We start from the raw sequence: 23,303 nt of genomic DNA, 5'->3' as shown, positions 1-23,303 counted from the left end.
AGTGGTGGTATACAAAAATGATTGCCTCATTGACGTGATCCTACTGCGTTTGATAATTATCTATCCTCTTTCATCAATGTTCTTTGTCTACTATTTCGACGCATTAAACTTGTTCGTGTTCGTACTTCGTAGTTCTGATCAAGGCGCCATTGATGCAGGATTAAGCAAAGCAAAATACAGTACAGCAATAGCAAATCCAGATTATAACCTACACACGTTCATTTACATGAGTTAATTGTGAACCTGGTGTTGTTTATTTTGTTCTAAAAAGTGTTTCGTTTGAATTATTAATTTCAATTATGGTAATTTGTGTTTGAATTGAATAAAAATGCCTGCAAAACAAAGGAAAATAGCTATCATGGGCTATAGGTCTGTAGGTGAGTGTTGTTTAAAATGTTATCGATTATGATAGGGTATTTTCAAGTGAAAACAGTAGACTAGGCCTAAGTTACTACGTCTTAAAATTAATTTGTGTTCTTTCAAACATTTTAAAGAAACCCCTATTTTTAAGTTCTTGACAACAGGAACAATAAATTTTTAAGGTTATTTTTACTCAATACTGGATCTCATTTGTGTCATTGATATTTTTTTAGTAAGGTCATCCATTAATCATACCAACCATACAGGAAATATGTTTTACTAGATTTAGTAATTATCATCTCCAATATGATAAAAAAGTACGCTCAATATCATTCCAACCTGAGTAGCTACCTACTTAGATTACAAAAATCACGTAATTTTTCAGACTCAAATCTAAACACAATCAGCCAACTCCAAATCTCAATTCTCTACAAACATTTTAATTTATTAAGCCTGACTTTCTAAATTTTTTTTTGTTATCAAGTGTAGGCTATTTCTCAACATTAGAATACCCTCCAAATTGAAATGAGCTGTTTCTTTATAATTGAAATCGATCATTCACCTTATAGGCTTTATGGAATTGCTTTTATTATGAACTAGTTGAATATCAATAATAAAGTACCGTAGCTGTAATAATTGATTAACTTTGCTAATTATCTAGCTTAGTAGGGTACTCACCACTATAAAACCTTATCTGTGGCCAGGCATTACGGTGGCCAGGCAGGGTGGCATTTGCTGAATACGGTACATCACACAAGTATAATTTATTTTATAAAGAACAACTTCATGAAATCAATAGTTTATGGCCCACTAATGGCCCTCTCTTAGCAAAATGGTTTCCATTTAATCCATTACGAATGAAAAATAAAATAAAACTTCAACTTGAATTATTTCTCTTTTTTTAAGTCTAGTTCCAATCAAAAGCTATGTATTCTTTGAACAAGCTCTATGTTTTGAGTTTCAAAAGTGTTTTTCTTTTGCTAATCCTATTTCTTGTGAAGTAATGCATATTTTTCATTTAACGGATAATTTGATATAGAGTATTATTTCTGTCATAAATTCTATTCACTTGAAGCCTTTATTTGCGCACACCGTCGCAAAGCTTCCTTTCTTTATTCTGTTTTCGTCTTATTCAGACATACGCATTGGCGTGCGCATATGCAAGGGTCAACAGTAAAACTTACTATATAAAGTGAAAATCGTCAAAAAAATATAAATTGACTTTTGAAAGTTTTTACAGAATGTTTAAAGAGCCAACGATCTGTTATATTTACACAATATATTATTTATTCACAATTCACAATGGAGATAACGGGTTTCCCCGAATGTCTCATCTACAATACAAAATTTACAAATGTAAATAAATGGATAACTTATGAAAAAAGAAAGAGTTCAAATTAATAAAAATATTAACTTAAATAAGTTGCAAATAATTCAAATATTTATGAAAAATGTAAAGATAAAAAATTCAAAACCTATAAAAATTAAATTTGGTAATAAAATGTTTCTTAATGAAACAAAAATTTTAAGAATATACCAACAATAAAATAAAATAACATTCATCACTTTACGACGTGCCGAACCAGATGCATATCCATACTCACACACAAAGTTGTTGATCAGATCAATGCTTAGACAAGAGTAGCCTATCGTATAACGCTTTCCGGAATTTAGCGCTAGAAAAGCAAAATATCTATAGTCCAAGCAATGAATGCTCAAAAGAGGGTATAGAGGGAAAAGTTGGGAAGACAATTTTTGACCCCACAGTTCTGTTAATGGTTACAGGGAGGTAAACATATCAAAAGTCCCCACCCCTACCCCCTGTGCTAAGGAGGTGAGGGTGGTTTAAAGGTACCATTTTTTGGTTTATCGCATAAAACTCAAAAACGATGTATCTTAAGAACTTGACTGTTATATAACAAATTCATACAATAATATATTACATAATTTCATACAATATTCATCCTACAACTTTTTTTATATCTCCTCTGGTTTTCGAGATATCCGCTCTTGAAGGTGTGACATTTTTGAAAAAAAAACACGTTTGCCACCAATTTTTATCTATTTCTGCTCTCATAACTTTTTAAAAATATGGAAAAATCCATATTGATTGTGAGCTTTAAGAGCTTTAAATTCTCTTCAATTTGATGTATAATTTTACACTTTTACGAATTTCCCTACACCTTTTGCAGCAGCTTTAGTGTTGAATGTGAGATCTCCATTTTTGCAACAATAGACAAATTGACAACGGAATTTGAAAGGAATGTTTTAAACAAAATTTTCTACTTTGCAGCTTCGTTGAGACTAGTTAGGAGAAGAACATATCAAAAGTCCCCATTCCTAACTCATGTGCTAAGGGAATGAGGGTGGATTAAAAGTTGCATTTTTCAGCGTTTTGCTTACACGTTCAAATCTTGAGAACAATGCATTCAACAGACATAACTAATAATTGAAGAGGATTTAATGCTTATAAATCTCATAGCAAAAGCTCATAATCAACATGGATTTTTTCCATCGATTTTTAAAAAGTTATAAGAGCAAAAATAGAAGAAATTGGTGGCAAACGTGTTTCTTTTTTTCAAAAATGTCACATTTTTTGTGTAGTTGAGAAGTTAATATTGTGGTAATTATTCATATTGAATGAAAAAGACTAAGGTCTTTCTAAGTATCAATAAATCTGTGGTTTTTGACAATTTCTTACTCTTTTCCATTCAAAAAATGTCACACCTTCAAGAGCGGATATCTCGAAAACCAGAGGAGATATAAAAAAAATTGAGGAATGAGTATTGTAGGAAATTATGTAAGCTTTAATTTGATATACAACAGTCAAGTCCTTAAAATACATCGTTTTTTAGTTTTATGCGATAAACCAAAAAATGGTACATTCAAACCTTAACAGAACTTTGGGGTCAAAAATTATCTTCTCAACTTTTCCCTCTATAACCTTTCCATTACTGTACTATTATAGTGAGGTCCACGTTATAATGGCAGTGGATAAAGATAGAAGAGCAGCGTTGCCTGTTCTCTGCCTTAATTAATTATATTTCCATATTGTCAAAAACATATTTGGCATCTTTATGCAGCAAAAAAGGATAGTGCCACCTATTTTGTGGAATGATAGACAAGGATAGCAACATCAAAGTTAATCAAATACTGCCATTATAACGTGGACCGCTCTATAGGTGCCCAGACAAACTTTTATAACTTCTTTGCATCCTATTAAGAGAGTTGTAATTTTTAAGTGTATTGTTCTCGATCTACGAACCGAAAAAGAAAACTCAGAGCGTCAATTCTATGGGGAGATTTATAATGTATTCATTTTGAAAGGCAGATATGGTGAAATGGTGTATTAATTTTATTATTAAGATTCCAAAGCGGAAAATAACCGCTCTAACATCACGCCTTACGCTACTTTTAAGTTTGTCATAAATGGAATAAACTGAATTACTCTGGGAAGTCAAATGGACAAAAACGATTACATTTTTAAAGTATCGTAAGAATTTAAATCGTAATAATTTATTCTGTAACTGTTCAAGAGTACTTATTCTATCCACATGGTATGGATTCCATATCTCGGATGCATACTCAAGCAGACCTCTCACCAGTGACTTAAAATCAAAATCATGGGGTTACATCACCAAATAAATAAAAAAATCAGGGGTTTAAATCACCAAATGGCGAACAGGCTCTCAGAATGAAACCCATTTGTTTATTAGTTCCAGAAGCCATTGATTCAATGAGTAACTATCGGTTATCGTAGATAATTTGTTATACTGTTACATTTTTATTAATGACACATAATTACAATAGTACATTTATGGGGGAAAAAAATTATAGTCCAGACATAAGCATGAAAAATTGAAAAATGAAATACCTATATGCTTAACAATAAAATTATTGTTTATCTTACAGTCTGCTGGTATTTTTTCAGGAAAATCTTCACTAAGTATACAATTCGTAGATGGACAATTTGTGGATTCTTATGATCCTACCATAGAAAATAGTAAGTAAATAGTGATGAGTAACTCGATCTTGATACGAACATTAATATAACTTATATTATTATAGTACAAGTAGCCTATTCATATTATATTATTATATTCACTTGAGAATGTTTTTTTTTTTAAAATTTACAATGAAATACCTTTAACATTTTGAACATACCATAAAGTTATGTCGATAGAGATAATATTTGTTTCTTCTATAAGATAGCTTGACTGATACATTATGCCGTGCCGCCTTTATAAACGACGAGCAGTTGCAACCCGCAAGAGTCTGCTAAAATCACAAAAAGATTAAATTTAGTTTTATAGTTCCATTCTCAAATTAAAAGAAGGATTATTAACAACTGTAATAATTCACAACAGAATAACATTTTTATTGGGTTGTCATACTACGTAAACTTTTTATAGTAAGTTATCGCAAGTTGAGTAAATTTGTTTTAAAAACATAATTAATTGATGAATAAAAATAGTCCCATAACCATCCTCGGTAAATTCTGAATCTTTATTCAAAATTTCAAGTTAATCAGTTGAGTGGTTCAGACTTAATGGAATAAATGTATTTATATCCGTGCATATAGGCCTATAAGCCAATTACTTCCTTCATAAATAGTATAGATTTTAAAAGGAAATTTTTGTGAATCACGTTTTGGTGAACAAATAGAACGAATCTAAGACAGAGAAAGTTATTAAAGAGAAGTCCAGAACCAATTTCTTCATGCAAAATTTTCTTGTGCTAGGTACAGGGTGGCCCAAAAACCTCGTATTTTCGGCTCATTTTCCAGTTTTCAGCTATTTCTGCCAAATCTCGTAATCGAACAGAAAAATTTGCTCGCCTTTTTTCTAGATTATGCAATTCTGAGTAAAATGAGATCATTCGAAACTCTCTATCTCCAATGAGTACTGAGTTATGATTTATCAAAAATGAGTGAAATTTTAAGAAAAAATCAATTTTGATGAATTTTAGTTTTTGATCAACAATATCTTCCGATTGTTACCATTTAGATGTATAATTCAAAATCCCACTGGGCGTATTTTTGTGCTCTACAATCTGAGATCAGGTAGAGCGCTCTATCTTATATAGATTTCCAGGTACACCTGACAACAATGCTCCTTGTATTGTGAAAAACACCTAATTTTCAGCTTCAACCATCATCACCAACTACATTGCCCTCACATTGATATTTCACACAAGGACATAAGTTCATAAGATTATGTTCTATGAGAATCACCCGTTAGATGCACTTCATTTCAGTATTTCCTAGTGGAGAGGCGCGCTTAAGGACACCTCAAGGATCAAAATTTCAAACACTTATAACTTCTGACGCAATGCTCAGATTTCATCGTGCTACACTTCATTCTTCTCGGCTCGTCAAGGTGGTCCAAAATCATGCATCATAAGTCAAATTCGGTTGAAAAGTGAAAAATTTATTGTTGAGTGTAGGCTACTAAAGCCCATATACACAAAAAATGGCCAGTTTCTATTTTCAAAGCTAAGTATCTCGGTAACCCCGTATTATAAAAATCATTACTTGATCTTGAAATGTACAATATCATTTCCTCCTTCAACTCCTGTGAACGATTTATGGAAAAATATTTTCGTAGAGTGAGATTTGATTGTTGAAAAAAATCCGGAAATTGTAGATATTTTTATCATATTAACGGTTTTGGCAGTACTATGATAGGGAAAAGTGATTGAAGGTGGATTTTAGACAACTGAGCTCGTAGAGGATGGATTTATCTACAATTTGGAATCAATCGAGAGTTTCTATGATTTATCAGACTCGTTTTAGAAACTCTTGATCAACAGTAAAATCACGGAAAAAATGTAAAAACTGAAATCGCCATTTTTGAAATCTTCTGTAACTCTCGAATGGTATTGGAATTGAAAGAATTATTTATTGGAGTGGGTAGAGGGGGACAATTTTCACATCCTCACTAGATTTGGAAATTTTATCATAAGTATTTCAAAAGACATGCAGCTTCGAATATAGATTTTTGACCATTTTTTGTGTATTGGAATATGGGCTTAAGTACACTCAACAATATTTTTTTCACTTTTAACCGAATTTGACTTATGATGCATGGATTTTGTACCACCTTGACGAGCCGAGAAGAATGAAGTGTAGCACGGTGAAATCTGAGCATTGCGTCAAAAGTAATAAGTGTTTGAAAATTTGATCCTTGAGGTGTCCTTGAGCGCGCCTCTCCACTAGGAAATACTGAAATGAAGTGCATCTAACGGGTGATTCTCATAGAACATAATCTTATGAACTTATGTCATTGTGCGAAATATCAATGTGAAGCTGAAAATTAGGTGTTTTCACAATACAAGGAGCATTGTTGTCAGGTGTACCTGATTGTTCATTTAGGTTAAGTTTTATCAGTTTCATCCCCATTTTCCCCGTCATGTGTCGTTCTGAGGTCGGTTCACGATTGGTCTGCTGCTTCCATGATGCCTCTCACTGACACGTCAGCTCGCTCGCCCTCAAGTAGGTATGATTATTTCAATAATAGTAATAATGACGCAGGTATGTTTCTAGCAAATAAGCTCCACTCTTTCAAAAAACTTTTCAAGGCTGCTCACCTTAACGTACAATCCCTCAGCTGCCACATTGATGAACTCAGAGCAATCTTCCGTTTTCAGGACTTCAATATAATTGGAATTTCCGAATCATTTCTGAAGCCTAGTATTTCATCAAATTTTGTTGCATTGCCTGGATATAATTTTTCCCGTAATGATAGATTAAATAAAGCTTGTGGGGGTGTAGCAATTTATGTGAAAGATGGTATCAAAACAAAAGTTTTAATCACATCTAAACAAGAGTATTGTTCCAGACCAGAGTTTATGCTACTTGAATTATCCTTATCTAGTACTGATAAATTACTCGTTGGTATCTGTTATCGCCCACCAAAAGGTCATTTCACAGATTTCGAAAATGCCTTGCTTTCTCTTATGCCTTGTTATAGCCGTATACTAGTTATGGTTGATATGAACACCGACTTGAACATGACAAATCATAACTTTGACTACTTTCAACTGACTACAATTTTCCAATGCCTAAACATGACTATTTTACCTCTCGATCCAACTCATCATACTAATGAATCAGACACACTCATTGACCTTCTTATTGTTAGTGATCCCAATGAGGTTGTTCAAGCATGCCAAATCTCAGTCCCAGCTATTTCTAGACATGATCTGATCTACTGTGTACTTTCCCATAAGATACCCAATCCAGAACAGAAAATTATCACTTATAGAGACTTCAAAAACTTTGATGAAGCCGCCTTCCTGACTGATGTGGCTCAGACTCCATGGCATCAAATTGAAGCATTACCCTCAGTTGATGACATGGTCAAGACTTTCGAGAATTGGACTTTGACTTTGTATGACAAACATGCACCTTATGTGACAAGGAGGATTAATAGAAAACGATGAGTACCGTGGATGACTGAAGACATACTTAAGATGATGGGACGTAGAGACAAAGCACATAGAAAATTTAAAAAGACATTTGACTTGGACAGTTTGATTGAGTATAGGAGCCTTAGAAATAGAGTTAAACAGGAATTACGGAACTCAAAGATTAGGTACTTGAATTTGTTCATGACAAACAATAGACAAGACTCTAAATCACTTTGGCAGGGAATAAAAGAACTCGGGCTTGGCAAACAGAAATCGAATCCCCAAATTGACTTACAATTGAACAATATAAATGACCATTTCGTTTCACACTCTAACCAACACGACGAAGTTGTCATTGCTAATCATATCGATGAACTTGAAGAGCAGGTTACAAACTTAGATTTACCAATTACTGATCAATTTCATTTCCATCCAATCTCAGAAGAAGACACTTTCAAAGCAATTCAACGTATTCATAGTAATGCTATGGGTGTAGACAAAATTCCTATTGAATTTATCAAGAAGATGTTATTTGCTGTTTCACCAACCATTACATACATTTTCAACAAGTCACTTGAAGAAGGCATTTTCCCTGAAAACTGGATGTTTGCTCTGGTTCGCCCTCTAAATAAAGTTCTATCACCCAATAAAGTTGAGGATTTTAGACCTATCAGTATATCAGTATTCTACCTGCATTGTCCAAAGTGCTAGAAAGACTCATTCATGCTCAAGTTGTAAAATTTCTAGACAAGAATAGTAAGCTTCATAACTTTCAATCAGGCTTTAGGAAATTCCATTCAACTGAGACAGCTCTGCTTCGTGTCACTGATGATATAAGGTTAGCTATGGACCAAAGAAAATGCACCATCCTCACCCTATTTGATTTTTCTAAAGCATTCGATACTGTTGATCATACAGTCCTTTTGAATAAGTTGGCTATTCTTGGTTTCAGTCACAACTCGTTAGTTTGGTTTAAATCCTATCTATTAGGTAGGAAACAATGTGTATCTGTCGGTGACAAAAAGTCAACTTGGAAAAACGTTATGCATGGAGTACCACAAGGTTCAATTTTAGGCCCTCTCCTCTTCACTTTGTATGCTAATGACCTTTCTTCCATTATCAAATACTCCAGTTTCCATACTTATGCAGACGACCTTCAAATCTATTTAAGCTGTCCCATAACAAAAATTAATGAAACAGTTGGAATAATGAATCAGGATATCAATTCGATAGTGGAATGGACAAAGAAAAATGGCCTTAAGCTTAATCCCATCAAAACACAATCCATTATAATTGGATATTCTCGTCTTATAAACAATATTGACCTTGAATCGATTCACAAAATTAGTGTAGACGGTAATGACATTCCTTACTGTAGCTCAGTTAAAAATTTAGGTATTATTATGAATAATACTCTTGACTGGTCAGAACAAGTGAACAAAACTTGTAAAAAGGTATTCTCAGCCATGCATGCATTGAAGAAAATGCACGATATCCTCCCTAGAAACATTAAATTATTATTGGTTCAATCTCTCATCTTCCCACATTTAATGTATTGTAATACTGTTCTTAACGATATGCAAGTCACTCTGAATGATAAACTACAGCGTTGCCAAAATTATTGTCTACATTTCGTCTACTCTCTCCAACGCCATGATCATATCACCCCAGCCCACATTGCTAGTTCAACATTAAAGCTTCCCGATCAAAGGCTTTTTCGAATAGTCAAGCTTGTTAGAGATATCTTGAAATACGGTAATCCGAACTATTTTAAAGATGATTTCAAATTTGTCTCTGAAGGTAGGAGGATAGATGCTTTACATACTAGAACTGGAGAAAGTACTTTGAGGATACCCAATCATCAAACTACTATTTTCACAAAATCCTTCTTAGTCAGTGCCTGTCGTGCATGGAATGCACTTCCTGTTTCTATCAGGTCTATCGAGAGCCGAGCGAGCTTCATCCTGACTTTAAAAAAACATATTTTGGAACAAATGACTGAAACTGTCCGGCCCTAGAACGATCACATGACAACCATCCCTCACCCATTCCACTAATATAAACCTTTAAACCTGTTATAGAACGAATTATATATATATATATATATATATATATATATATATATATATTATATAAACTCATGTTATTTCAATTATCCACTGCATACTGCTGTATATTACTAAAAGTTGATAACCCTGATCTACTTTCAGCCTACTACATTTTATTAATCAATTATTTGATCTTATCTACCCATATAATTATTTTACTTTATCAATTTTCTGTTTTTTTCTCTTAAATATTCATATTGATTAAAACTTTTACAATATTTCCATTAATAAATAAATCCTTAGTTTAAATAATGAAATTAACGTTTTGGTAGAGAGTTAGTGGGGAGGATATTTTTAATATTCTTTCCAAAGAATGGACATTGATATGTCCAAAGCTCCGCCAATTTATGTAGATGCATAACAATATAATTATTATCTATAGTTATTATATTACAAATTGCTTTTTCATATCATATACAGTTCAATAATTATTTTCTTAGTCTATATTATGTAAATTCATCTATAATTTTGCTGTATTGTAAGCTATTGTATATAAGTGTATAAGCCAGTATATATTGTAATCTACATGAATAAACTAAAATTCATCAAAATTGATTTTTTCTTAAAATTTCACTCATTTTTGAAAAATCATAACTCAGTACCTACTCATTGGAGATAGAGAGTTTCGAATGATCTAATTTTATTCAGAATTCCATAATCTAGAAGAAGGTGAGAGCAATTTTTTCTGTCCGATTACGAGATTTGGCAGAAATAGCTGAAAACTGGAAAATGAGCCGAAAATACGAGGTTTTTGGGCCACTCTGTACCTAGCACAAGAAAATTTTGCATGAAGAAATTGGTTCTGGACTTCTGTCATGTACGGTATCCAAATAATATATTAAAAAATCAGAACTACAATATAAATTGCATGCACCAATGTATATAGTGACTGGACTATACGTATTATATCTCATTTTCATCATCATTCGAATTCAATTGAGGTTAGGTTACAAAATATTTGTGTTAGAGTTCTAGTGAATTGCTAAAAATATGAGTAAATTATTCTATCAATCATTTCACAAAGGGAGAAAAGAGTAATTGACCGAGCGAAGTGAGGTCTGAGATTCAAGTCGACGGTTTGGCATTTCTCTTAATGTCTAAATGTTTATATGTTGCGCATTTACGGCGAAACGCGGTAATAGATTTTCATGAAATTTGACAGGTATGTTCCTTTTTTAATTGCGCGTCGACGTATATACAAGGTTTTTTTTGGAAATTTTGCATTTCAAGGATAATATAAAAGGAAAAAGGAGCCTCCTTCATACGCCAATATAGAGTAAAAATCAGACTTTAGAATTATTCATCATAAATCAGCTGACAAGTGATTACACAGATGATGTGTGGAGAAGCCAGTCTATTGCTTTATTTCCATAAGGTCTATTAGTAGACCTTATTATTGCTGTATTTCTATAATAGGTACTTATTGTAATTTCTAGAATCAGGTACTTGTGGATGAGAATACTGCGTGAGGTCTACTGTTCACAGAACTACTAGTTTAATTATTCATCACTTCAATCAAGGATATGAATGCAATTTATAACTAAATTTCATTTTTGTGCTGTGTACTTATCTACATAAACCTTTGATGTATATAATATCGATATCTCTTCCTCGAAAGGTTTATTCTCTTAAAATCAACACTCATAAATAGAGAGATGAGAGAGAGAGAGAGAACATAAATAATTTTTTTTAAAGTAGACATAATAGTATTATTTTTATTAGTATAACTAATGCATATTAAATTTGTTGTGACGTGTACTATTAACTAATTTGTTTCATTTAGCTTTCCCCCTTTTTCATTAGAAATCATGAAACCATTTATGACTGGAATTAATTTTCATTTTTGCATAATAAGACAGGTCTGATTTTAAAGAAAATTACATGTTTGTTTCAAGTTGAATGAATTATTAAAAAAGGTAATAGCTAAAAAAAATGTTTAAACACTATTGTAATTATTGATATTTTCAAACATGATTTTATTCAATTTTAAAAAAGAGGAATTCAGACATACAAATTAGAATTCGTTTTTTAGGCTGTGCAAAGGCTAAAAATATAACTTTCTACTCGTGATATTTTATGTAGTTTTTCGATTTGTATATCATCAAGCTATCATAATGAAAAAGTTTTCTCAGGAAAACATTTTTTCCGATCAATACTTTCTGAGATACGAGCGCCTGAAGTTTGAATTTTTGGGACAGGACATTTCAAATTCGGTAAGAGATAAATCCATGAGGTTTAGAGGATAGATTCTTCATGGTATTGTTGATCTAGTAAAAAAAAATATAAAAATATTCAATGTGTGCACCATTTGCAACACGACAGATATCAACACGGTAGTCAAATTCTGACCACACACGACTAAGCATCTCACGGTTAACTGTAGCAAGAGCATTTGTGATTCGTTGTTTAAGATCATCGATATCAACAGGAAGCGGTGGTACGAAAACTCTGTCTTTTACATAGCCCCACAAGAAAAAGTCGCAGGGCGTTAGGTCCGGACTACGAGGTGGCCACGGCTGAAACACAACGTTTTCCTCACTTGCACGGCCGATCCATCGTCTAGGAAGATGTTCATCCAGATACCCTCTGACGTCTGAGTACCAGTGAGGCGGAGCTCCATCTTGTACAAAAATGAAGTTACAACTATCTTCATGGAGTTGAGGCATTAACCATTCGGTTAACATGTCCAGATAAATTCTTCCGGTTACTGATGGTTCTTGGAAGAAGAAAGGCCCGTAAACCTTTTCACAAGATAAAGCGCAAAACACGTTCACTTTAGGAGAATCGCGTATATGCTGTACAGTCTCTCTTGGGCTTTCTGTTCCCCATACTCGTACATTATGTCTGTTAACTTTTCCACTAATGTGAAAAGTGCATTCATCACTGAAAATTAGGCGATTAAACAATGTGTCGTCATTTTCAAGACAATGTTGCATCTCTTGATAAAAATTTTTACGTACAACTTTATCATTGTCATTTAAACTTTGTACTAACTGCAATTTATAAGGTGTCATTTTCAAACGTTTCCGCAGAATTTTCCACACAGTAGGTTGAGGAATTTGCAATTCTAAACTCGCTGATCTAGTCGATTTTCCTGGACTTCGTACAAAAACATCACGAACACTATCAATTTTTTCTTCTGTAACAGAAGGTCTTCCAGTACTCTTCTTCTTACACACACATCCACTGCTTTCAAAACGTTCATACCAGTCATAAATTGATTGCCTTGTTGGTGGTGGTTTACCGTATTTTGTTCTGAAATGACGCTGCACAACAGTAACAGAGTTTGTTTTGGCTAATTCAAGAACACAATAACCATTAACCATTAAGCTTTCTCCACTTGAGTAGCGGCCATATTGCTAAACTAAACTGGCTGTTGTAACACGGAGCAGCCAACAATAGCCAGCAACAGTTCTACCAACATAAACTTTAAGAAATTCCCTACAAACCTATATCACTTACTATGTTGAAATACACCAGTTTAATTTTGTACAGGCTATTGAAGTTGTCTATTTCATTTGTAATCACCCGGTACAAATCGAAAAACTTTGAAAAATATCGCGAGTAGAAAGTTTATTTTTAGCCTTTGCACAGCTTTAAGGCGTTTCGGTGCCAGCTAGTGTCATTGTTTTCGTTTCCAATCTATGCAATTCTTTCCTCTTCTTTCTCCCCCTCCTCATCACACTATTCTAAAATAGATATAGATATCTTTCTAACGGCTCTAATGATAATGATTATCGATCAGTATTGCGGTACCCTTAACAGAAAAACAATAGAGAGCTTTCTCGAAACCCCTTTATTACTGATAAACGTTGTTATTGAAAACTATATTGATCTTTCAAACTTAGATAAGATAATTGCAATTAATACTGTTTGCACGATCCCGAATATCAGTAAAGTTTCGGGCATTGTCTGTTTATATATTTTTTGAAAATATAGTATTGCTCCATCCAATAAATAAATAAAACAGAACGTCCAATAAGTACACAGAAAATTGTAAAGGAAATTTTAATTTTCTAACCAATGTAGTTCAATTTTAAATTAATATAAATTTTGTTATAAGTTATTATTAAAATTCAGTAGGCTATCGTCCGATGCTTTGACAATATGTACTTTTGTTTTTATAAGTTATTATTAAAATTCAGTAGGCTAACATGCGATGCATTGACAATATGTACTTTTGTTTTTGAACAATTTCCTTAAAATGACTCCGAGGGATTTTTGGACTTGAATGAAAAGCTAACATCAATAGTTCAAAATCAATTTATTAAATCCAATTTATCTATTACTCATCAGAACCGTAAATAAAACTCATTGTTATGTCATGGAAAAATCTTTTTTAAAGATTTATCTTCTGCTTTGGGTCAGCATTATTTCACTTTTTTCAACTTGATCTTTTTATCAAACAAGTATACAATTATCAGCTTGTCACATTAAATTTAATTGTTTTCTTGACCATTGTTTGTCATTTTTCGAGGTTTTTAATGCAATAAAATCGGGGCCTTTTTATCTTGCATTTGCTATTTGATGTTTCTGCTGTTAACTTGACATGGTTTGGCCTGATTCTTAAATTCTGCAATTGATCAGACCAAAATTAATTTTTAATCTATTTATATTCACTATTTAAACCTAAGTTTCTGTATCACGATCAGCTCTTTAGGCTGAACTGAATCACCCTATTAGGCTGAATTTAGTTTGTTGAACTAAATTTTCTCTGAAAATACAGATTGTATCTAATATATCTGCAAATATAGATTGTCGGTAATGAAAGCAAAGTCAAAGTAATTTTACAATAATCAAGAATGCCTCACTCAATCTAGTCATCAATAAGGTGTCCTTGGCTGCTGTATTTAGATCCGCTTGATTACTTATTGTGAATATTGTACAACAATACCTGTTCTAGTACTATATGATATTATAATCAAAAATGGAATTAGACATACTAGTCTAATTTTCAAATGAACATTTTTTAGGAGATAGCCCCAGAAGAATTTTTCTCGACGGTTTTATATATATTCTAGGGCGCTGTATTCGAATGTGGAATTTGCTGACACGCCAGAGGGCGGTTTCACCCCCTAAAAACCCCAAATGTGGGACTTTTTTCATTTTTTCCATTTAATTAAAAAAAAACTCTGACTAAGACAATAACATTTCTAATAAATGTAGTTGTCGTGCTGGATTTTACATCTTCTGGTGAAGATACAGATTTTCAAATAAGGAGTGTTTTTCAAGATTGTTAAAAAAATTCTGTCAACCTACTACTACTCTACACAACATATCAAACTTGGAGTATTATAAAGTAATGATGATAAATCACATATTAAAGTACAATTAATTCTGAACAATATTCCTTAGGAATTATGAAATTTAGTGTAGTGGGAGGGGAGAATCAGAGATATTGAAAACCATGTCCTACAGCCAAAATACAAATTTTTAATTGTATTATCTTTTCAATGCCTTCCTAACAAAACATAATCAATATTTCAGCGAATATTGTTGTACAAAGGTTATCTTCTATCAGAATCACCCGTTTGATGCACTTAATTTCAGTATTTCCTAGTGGCACGCCAGTGCAGAGCATACCTCAAAGATCAAAATTTCAAACACTCATATCTTTTGATACAATGATCTTATCTCATTCTTCTCAGCTCTTCAAGGCGGTTCATTTAACTTTACTATATACACGATACTAGCCCCATGTGAATTTTCGAAACCATAACCTCTACAGATATTTTGATAATTATTATTATGGTGCGGTTGCATTTTTTAGAAGCAACTATTGGCTGGCTAATATTTTGAGTGAGAATGATAGGTCAAAGCAATGAAAAACTATGCCAGATAAAGATAGTAATTGTTCAGTCACGATAAGAAGCTCGGTCTCCAAGAAGCCATTGCAATTTAATTCATTTTCTAATGACTGTATCATCTATAGAATTGCACCAAAGTTTACCGTTTTGATCCAATATTGGTATTTTTTCAAAAACAAATGAAATTTATATATTATATGAACAAAAACTTTTTTTTTGGACAAACCGCAATACCGCATCCACATTGGCCAAAATTTAAGGTCACATTTCTTCAATTCTCTTATCTATAATGTAATAATAAAGGAATGAATTTGCTTATAAATGTACGGGATAGGAAATACTCTAATGACGCATCATCACGTCTGAACTATTGAACTGATTAATTTTATATTTGAACATAAAGATTCTTAATTTACCGAGGGTGTTATAGACTTATTTTCAGTTCTTTAATATTCCAGTACGCCAAGTTTTCGGTTAATTGAGTTTTCAATTCCTCAGCTTTCCAGTACGTCAAGATTTCAATCCTCCAAGTTTTCAGTTTGTGATACTTTGATTGAATGTTCATCTATCTACGGTATAATATTATTAAGCAAGGTATTACAGAGCTGGATTTACCGAGGATGGATATTGGCTTATTCTAATTGCTAAAAATCAATTAATTCAAATATAATTATTAATCTATCCAATTTTTGATTCGAAGTTTACGCATCAATAAAAACGCAACCAAACAGGTTTCTCCAAGTGACACTAGCGAAATTGGTAGCACGCGCGGCCCGTGAATCAAAGGTTGCGGGTTCGAGACAGTCAAACTCTTCTTTTCTGAGAACTTTCAACTCTGATGAAGATTATCCGCTTAATTCTGACAAAATAGTATATCATTATTTTTGTTATGTTTCCTGGACATAAAATGATTGCATTTTACAACCAAAATTTTCCCCAGTGCAAAGTACGGGTTATCAGCTAGTTTATTATGAAGATCAGTAGAGTTCCCTTCCATATTACTTGGCTGCGCCTAGTGATCAGAGGCGGACTATATGCTTCTCTCTCCCGGTCAATGCTTTCTTGTAAAAATAATAATAAAATATACATAAAAATATACATGTGAACCTGACCGCTTCCAATAATTTATTTAGTATGAAAAACTTTTTTCTTTTCAACTTTTAATATAACTTGATTTTCATAGAATTATTTTCATTTGCTTGTTCTATTTTCAAGCCTTCAACAAATCGATGCGACTAAGAAGTCAAGACTACGATTTGAAACTGGTTGATACGGCGGGTCAGGATGAGTACTCGATATTCCCAGCTCAATATTCGATGGACATCCATGGCTACGTCCTCGTCTACTCGATCACCTCATCCAAGTCCTTCGAAGTTGTCCAAATCATCTATGACAAACTGCTCGATATGACCGGAAAAATTCAGTAAGTAGAACAATACATAAAGCTCACACAATGTAGTTCAGGTCACTAGGTACTTTTTGCTGGGTAAACTCCAAACACTCTGATTTCTTCGTGCAATGATTCTGGAGTATTGGACAACTTGAATACTAAAAGTTGACCTTCTAGCTTTTTACAGGGTCTCCCAAAAACCACGGTTTTTCGGTTCCTTTTCCAGTTTTCTACGATTTTCGCATAATTGAACCGTCGGACGAATAGAAAAATCCCTCGGCTTTTTTAGATAATAGAAAGAAATTGTTCGTAGCTCTCTTAACTCTATTGAAAGCTGTGTTACAATTTTTCAAAAACGAGTCAAATTTACATAAAAATCGTAATTTAGAGGAATGTATAATATAATGGACTAAATCTTCCGATTTCCTCTGTTTAAAATTGTGATTCGAAATCCCTCTTGGCGAAATTTTGTGCTCAATAACCTGTTTCTACCTGAGGTGACTGTTCTACCTCACATTCATTCCAAGGTAACCTGATAACAATGCTCCTTGTATTTCGAAAAACATTCAATTACCAGCTTTAACCATAATCATCAACTTCATTGTTCTTAAATTGAGATTTTGCTCAATAGCAAAGGTTTCTGAGATCATGCTCGATCAGAATCACCTGTTTGATGCACTTTATTTCAATCAAATTTCAAATACTCATAACTTTTGACACAATGATCGTATCTTCTTGTAATACAACTCATTCTTCTTGGATCGTCAAAGCGGTTCAAAACAAAATCATGTGTCATAAGTCGAATTCGGTCGGAAAATTAATAAATTATTTTTGAGTGTACGTTAAATCATATTTTCATACACAAGAAATGACCAATTATTAGATATGCCTGTTCTTCCCCCTAGGTATAATTGCGAAGTATTGCTACAACGCGGACTAGCTTCAGGCGGATTTGGGTTGGGGTCAGTAGCCGGTGGGGATACCGGACCTAAATTTCTCCCCTTATCCTGATTCTTTATCCTCTGCAATTGTCGCGAGGTATTCAAGTTTAAGGGAAGAGCGTTTGCCCGTGCCGTTGCCGGCCGGTCGGCCCCCGGCCTTTGGGACTCAGGGTGGGTGTTAAGTGGGATTAAGATAACCCTATACAAGGAGACGGATCCGGATATCAGATCCCTACAAATATTTGTATTTAGAAAGGTAGTACGCAGTCTGAACCAAATGCGGATTGTCGGCGGGCAAACTGAATCTGTGAGCCTGGAGAAAGATTTTACTATAGGGTTTAGGGTGAGAGCTATGGGGTAAGGGTATGGCGGAACTATGGAGTCGTTAGTGGTATTCAATAAATTAGAATTTGTTAAGTAGTACGCAATCTGACAACTGCGTTCTGACGGTGAGCAAGGCTGTGCCTCGAAGCCCGGAATAAGTGTTATAGAAAAGTTTAGGATAGAATTAAATAGGGGACGGTATATAGATTTGTTAGAGATTACTCAATTTGCAACTGCGCGTTGACGGCGTGCAAACTGAATCTGCTCACCTGGCACTGAGTAAAGGTTAAAGATAGAATGTACGAGGTATAAGGTAGTATAGGGTATAGGGTATGAGTATGCGGTATCGGGTACAAGCTATAGAGAATGGGGTGTAAGGTATAGGGGACAGAGATTCAATAACAAGTTTATTATTCTCTACAACAAACAGATGTTTGTTCAATAATTCGCAATCTGAGAATGCGTTCTGTCGCTCAGCAAGTTGATCCTGCTAGCCCAGTACGGGGTGTAAGGTTTCAGTGTAGGGTATTTAAGATTTAGAATATAGGGTTTAGGGTATCTGTGACTGCTACTCTGATCTTTAGCTACTCTGAACCTGCTAACAAGGTTTTCCAGTCAGTGGACTGTGTGACGGTTATTAAGGGCTTGTCTATAACTGCTCTTAAGGGAATTTAAATCTCTCTCAATCGTCCGAACCGCTTTTAAATTAATAGTCAGTTTGTCGACTATTATGAGAGGATAGAAATGATCTTCACAGACACAATCTGTGGGATAATATCGGGAAGACAATAGTATGTAGTTGTCAGGGTAGGAAAGGATTTTTCCGGGATTTTCCACAAGGAAAATATCGAGTCAGAGTCTCCTATTCCAGGAAAAGATTCTAAGGGGCTTTTCCAGGGAATTGCAAATCTGAGGACTGCAACGAAAACGATCTCTAATTTGCAACAGAGATCACGGGAAAACTCGTGAATTTTCCACAGGGAAAACCAGCAAATAATATTTGCTACTACAAGGGAAAGGTTCCTAGGAATTTTAGAAAGGATTTGCGGGTCTGAAAAACCGCAACTAGGACGATCTCGAATCTGAAACTGAGACCTCAAGGAAAATAGAGATTTTAAATAGGGAAACCAGCAGACAGAATCTTCTAGTTTCGGGAAAATGATTATAGGAGGAGTTAAGAAAGGATCGCCGTCTGAAAACCTCAATGGGGACGATCTCAACTCTGTAACTGAGATCTGAAGAAAAATAGAAATTTTGAATAGGGAAGCTAGCAGTCAGGAACTTCTAGCCTCGGTAAAAATTATTATAGAAAGATTTAAGAAAGGATCGCCTTCTGAAAACCTCAATGGGGACGATCTCAACTCTGTAACTAAGATCTCAAGGAAATTCGGGATTTTCCTACGGGGAATTACAGCTAGTCAGAAAACTGCTATTTGGAAAGGACAGGGGTTTCCCCACAAGAATAAAAGTTATTTGAGTAAAAACTATTTTAAAAAAGAACAGGGATCATCTACAAGAATAAAAGTTAACTGAGAAAATTACTTTTAAAAAGGACAGGGATTTCCCTACAAGAATAAAAGTTAACTGGAAAATTACTCTTAAAAAGGACAGGGATTCCCCTACAAGAATAAAAGTTAACCCAGAAAAACTACTCTTACAAAGGACAGGGATTCCCCTACAGTGATAAAAATTAACCAAGAAAAATTATTCTTAAAAAAGGAAGTTACCCTACTTCAGGGAAGGAAACACATATGGACAACCAGTCCTAACATACAGTTACCTGAATCTAATACAGAGAATTGCGAGCCGGCCCTCAATTCCTGTATTCTAACTAAAACCGTCGTGAAGCGACAGAAATAAACAGTCTTACTAATTAAGAGCTCTAGAAAAACGCTACAATTCGCGAACGACTGGGAACCCACCGTAATCGAAGCAAAGAGAGCCCAGCTAAATTTCCCCTTCACTGTTTGACACGGCAAACTTAAGATCCCTACAGGTTTCAGAACCACAGGATAACTAGAACACCCCAAGTGATACAAGTCGGGAAAAATAACTACAAGGAAAGAAAATCACCCAGGAAAATCTACCTTCGAGTTGTTGGAAACTCGACTCACAATATTCTACTCAATAAAATTCAGAATAGAATAATATCCCTATAGAAAACCACTATCGGGAACGTCGCACGGAGAAGAGAACGCACCTGTTCACTAACCCGGTAACCGAACAACTGACTCGACCCCGGGTCTGCTACTAGCAGAGTAGGGTCCGGGAAACGGGAAGCAGGGGAAAGAGAGGAGACGCCCCAATAGGAAACTCAGAAGACTATCACGCCACCGATCATGGACAGGGAATGTGATAGATTACTGTCTCGTATCATAATTGTTACTGTTTTTTAATAATATATTTTTTCTATCCTCCCTCTAGTGTGCCTATTGTGCTTGTTGGCAACAAAACCGACCTCCATCTTGAAAGAATGATAAGTGCTGAAGAGGGCAAAAAACTGGCTGATACATGGAAAGCTGCTTTCTTGGAAACTTCGGCTAAACAAAATGAAGTAAGTACTAATCTTATTTGATTTATTTTATTTTTTCATGTTGGCTTACTTCTTGAAAACATAAAGTCCAAAACATAACCGCCTAAATTGACTTGAGTATAACTATGTTCTATTTATTAACAATTGAAAATTGTTGTACCAGTAAGACCTTCTCACTCCGTTTTATTTCATGAAACACTGGCCAAATTAATTATCTTTCTCGAATTCTTGGAAAAATTCGATACCTATGTTTTAGTAAAAGCCACTTTTTACGCTAGATGAAATTTGCGTGTGAACTAACAAAATTAAATGCTGCCGTATATTCCGACACTAATATACGAGTTACGAGACAATGCAAAGTGACAATCTTCCAATTGTTGTTGAATTTATCATAATTCTATGATTTTAAGGAAATCCATCTTCAAGTTATTAATTTATTTATTCAATCATTCAGAATTACACAACTTCTAGAAAACTACCACAGGCTAAAGCTCAAAACTATCAACAATTTAATTTTAACTAGGTAACGTAATGAGTTCTTGGCTTACGGCTCATAGTCCTGTCAACTGGGGTTGAATATTACTGTTTTCATAATTCAATTTCAATAACTTTTTTACATGATTGCCAGACTTACTTGAAAATAAACTATTCCTGTGTTGCGGTTTGATGGTTGTTTAAGATCAAGAATTCATAGAATACGACATTATGTGAGTAACAAAACATTTATTTTACAGGCTGTAGCAGATATCTTCCACACCATGCTATTAGAAATAGAAAAGGCCAACGGAAACATGCAAGAAAAAGCCAGTTGTGTTATATCTTGAACTCTTAGGTAATAATTATCGGTTAAATTATGTTGTAAATATACTATTGACATAAGCTAATTATTTTTGTATCCAATTTTAATTTTATTTCTTTGCTCTATTTTGTTACTTGGATGTTTCATAACCAAAGTGGGTTATTTTGTAATCATAAAAATGTTGAATACTTAATTAATCATACCTTACTATACATAACGTAAGCCGTTATTAATCTGAATCTATTGTTATAACTGATATTTTTTCATAAAATTTCAATCTATCGAGTATCCACTGAGCTTTAATTTTGGAAGTCTTGATTGAAATTATTTCCAGCCATTAATAAACCCGGTGTTGAAGCGCAAAGATTGCACAAGTCTTATTATAATTTATTCGTTTGTTTCATTTGCTGCAACTTCTATAATTAGGTGGCTGTCGGCGACCTTTATGAAGGATTATTTTCTCATAGAGTATTTAAGGTTTTAAGAAACCGTGTCATCCATCTAATGATGCTCGATGACATTTGTGTAATGTATAGAATGATTTTATTTTATTCTTTATTTGAATGGATTATTCATTGATGCAATACTATGTATAGTGATTAAAATTGTTAGAGAATATAAAAAGCTAGTATACTGAAAATTTGATATCATTGCTGTACATAATGTCAATCATACACTGTACCTGTATATTAAAAAAAACTCATAAGACAAATACAAATTTACATTTAATGGTTCTGGAAAATATATTTTTCCATTAAAAGTTGAGTTTATTCTTATAGATTTGGTTCGTTTTTATAATTTAATTTTGTTATCTAGAACCATAGATTCTAGGATCAAGATTATAATCAAATTCTTTCAGTAATTTAATTTATTTTCAAAATATTAATCCGATTTATTCTTATTGATAATTAATTTTAAATAAAAAAATATTTAATGAAATAACTTATGTTATTCAAAAAATATATACTCGTTAAGTTCAAATTCAACATTACGTTGACATTAAGAGATCGCCTTTAAGTTAGGTACTGACTTCAATTCGGATTCGGCCCTAATAGAAGTTCTCAAGTCCTGTAATGAGAAATTTACCATACTTGCAATACACAGTAATGGCATCATATCTTTCAGTGTATTTATCGTGTAGGATGTAATATAAGATTTATTTCCTGCAATCGACAATTTTATTTAATGTTGGAAAATTGTAAGAGGAAAATATTGTAATACCGAACACGAAGTGAATTATATATAATTTTGAGAGTGTGTCGAATATATTTTGTACTGTAATATATTTGTTCATACACATGTTTGTTGTTTTTGGTTCCTTATTCAATATTTTTGTCTCGTAGTTCGATTTTAAAGCATAGCTGTATTTTATCATTGCTAATTGAAAAAAATCTGAAAAACTACTTCAAACAATGGATTTGAGAAAGATCCGGATAAAATTCCAGCCATATTGAAAAATATATAATAATATATAGTAAAAAGTCCAGTGAAATGGTGGTTTTTCAGGAAACATCGTGTGTTTGCTGTTAAGAAGTTTTTTTTAGAAACAATGAATCTGTAGTCACAGTGCAACGCTTTTTCGTCAATATTTTAGAGTTGAGGGTCGAGGTGCAATGCCCGATCGAAATACT

General features: G+C 33.5%; 1 protein-coding gene across 1 annotated transcript; it reads left to right on the top strand.

Moving 5' to 3' along the window:
• On the top strand, window positions 1-22,969 carry LOC111048926 (GTP-binding protein Rheb homolog). The gene is made up of 5 exons (XM_022334912.2): window positions 1-377; window positions 4,292-4,363; window positions 16,901-17,108; window positions 20,765-20,894; window positions 21,608-22,969. Exons 1-5 carry the CDS (start codon window positions 329-331, stop codon window positions 21,695-21,697), a joined length of 549 nt encoding a protein of 182 aa, XP_022190604.1. The 5' UTR covers window positions 1-328; the 3' UTR covers window positions 21,698-22,969.
• The last annotated feature ends 334 nt before the right edge of the window (window positions 22,970-23,303 follow it).

The sequence above is a fragment of the Nilaparvata lugens genome, chromosome 4, assembly GCF_014356525.2.
Source record: "Nilaparvata lugens isolate BPH chromosome 4, ASM1435652v1, whole genome shotgun sequence".
NCBI lineage: Eukaryota > Metazoa > Arthropoda > Insecta > Hemiptera > Delphacidae > Nilaparvata > Nilaparvata lugens.
This window is presented reverse-complemented; position numbering and strand designations above follow the sequence as displayed.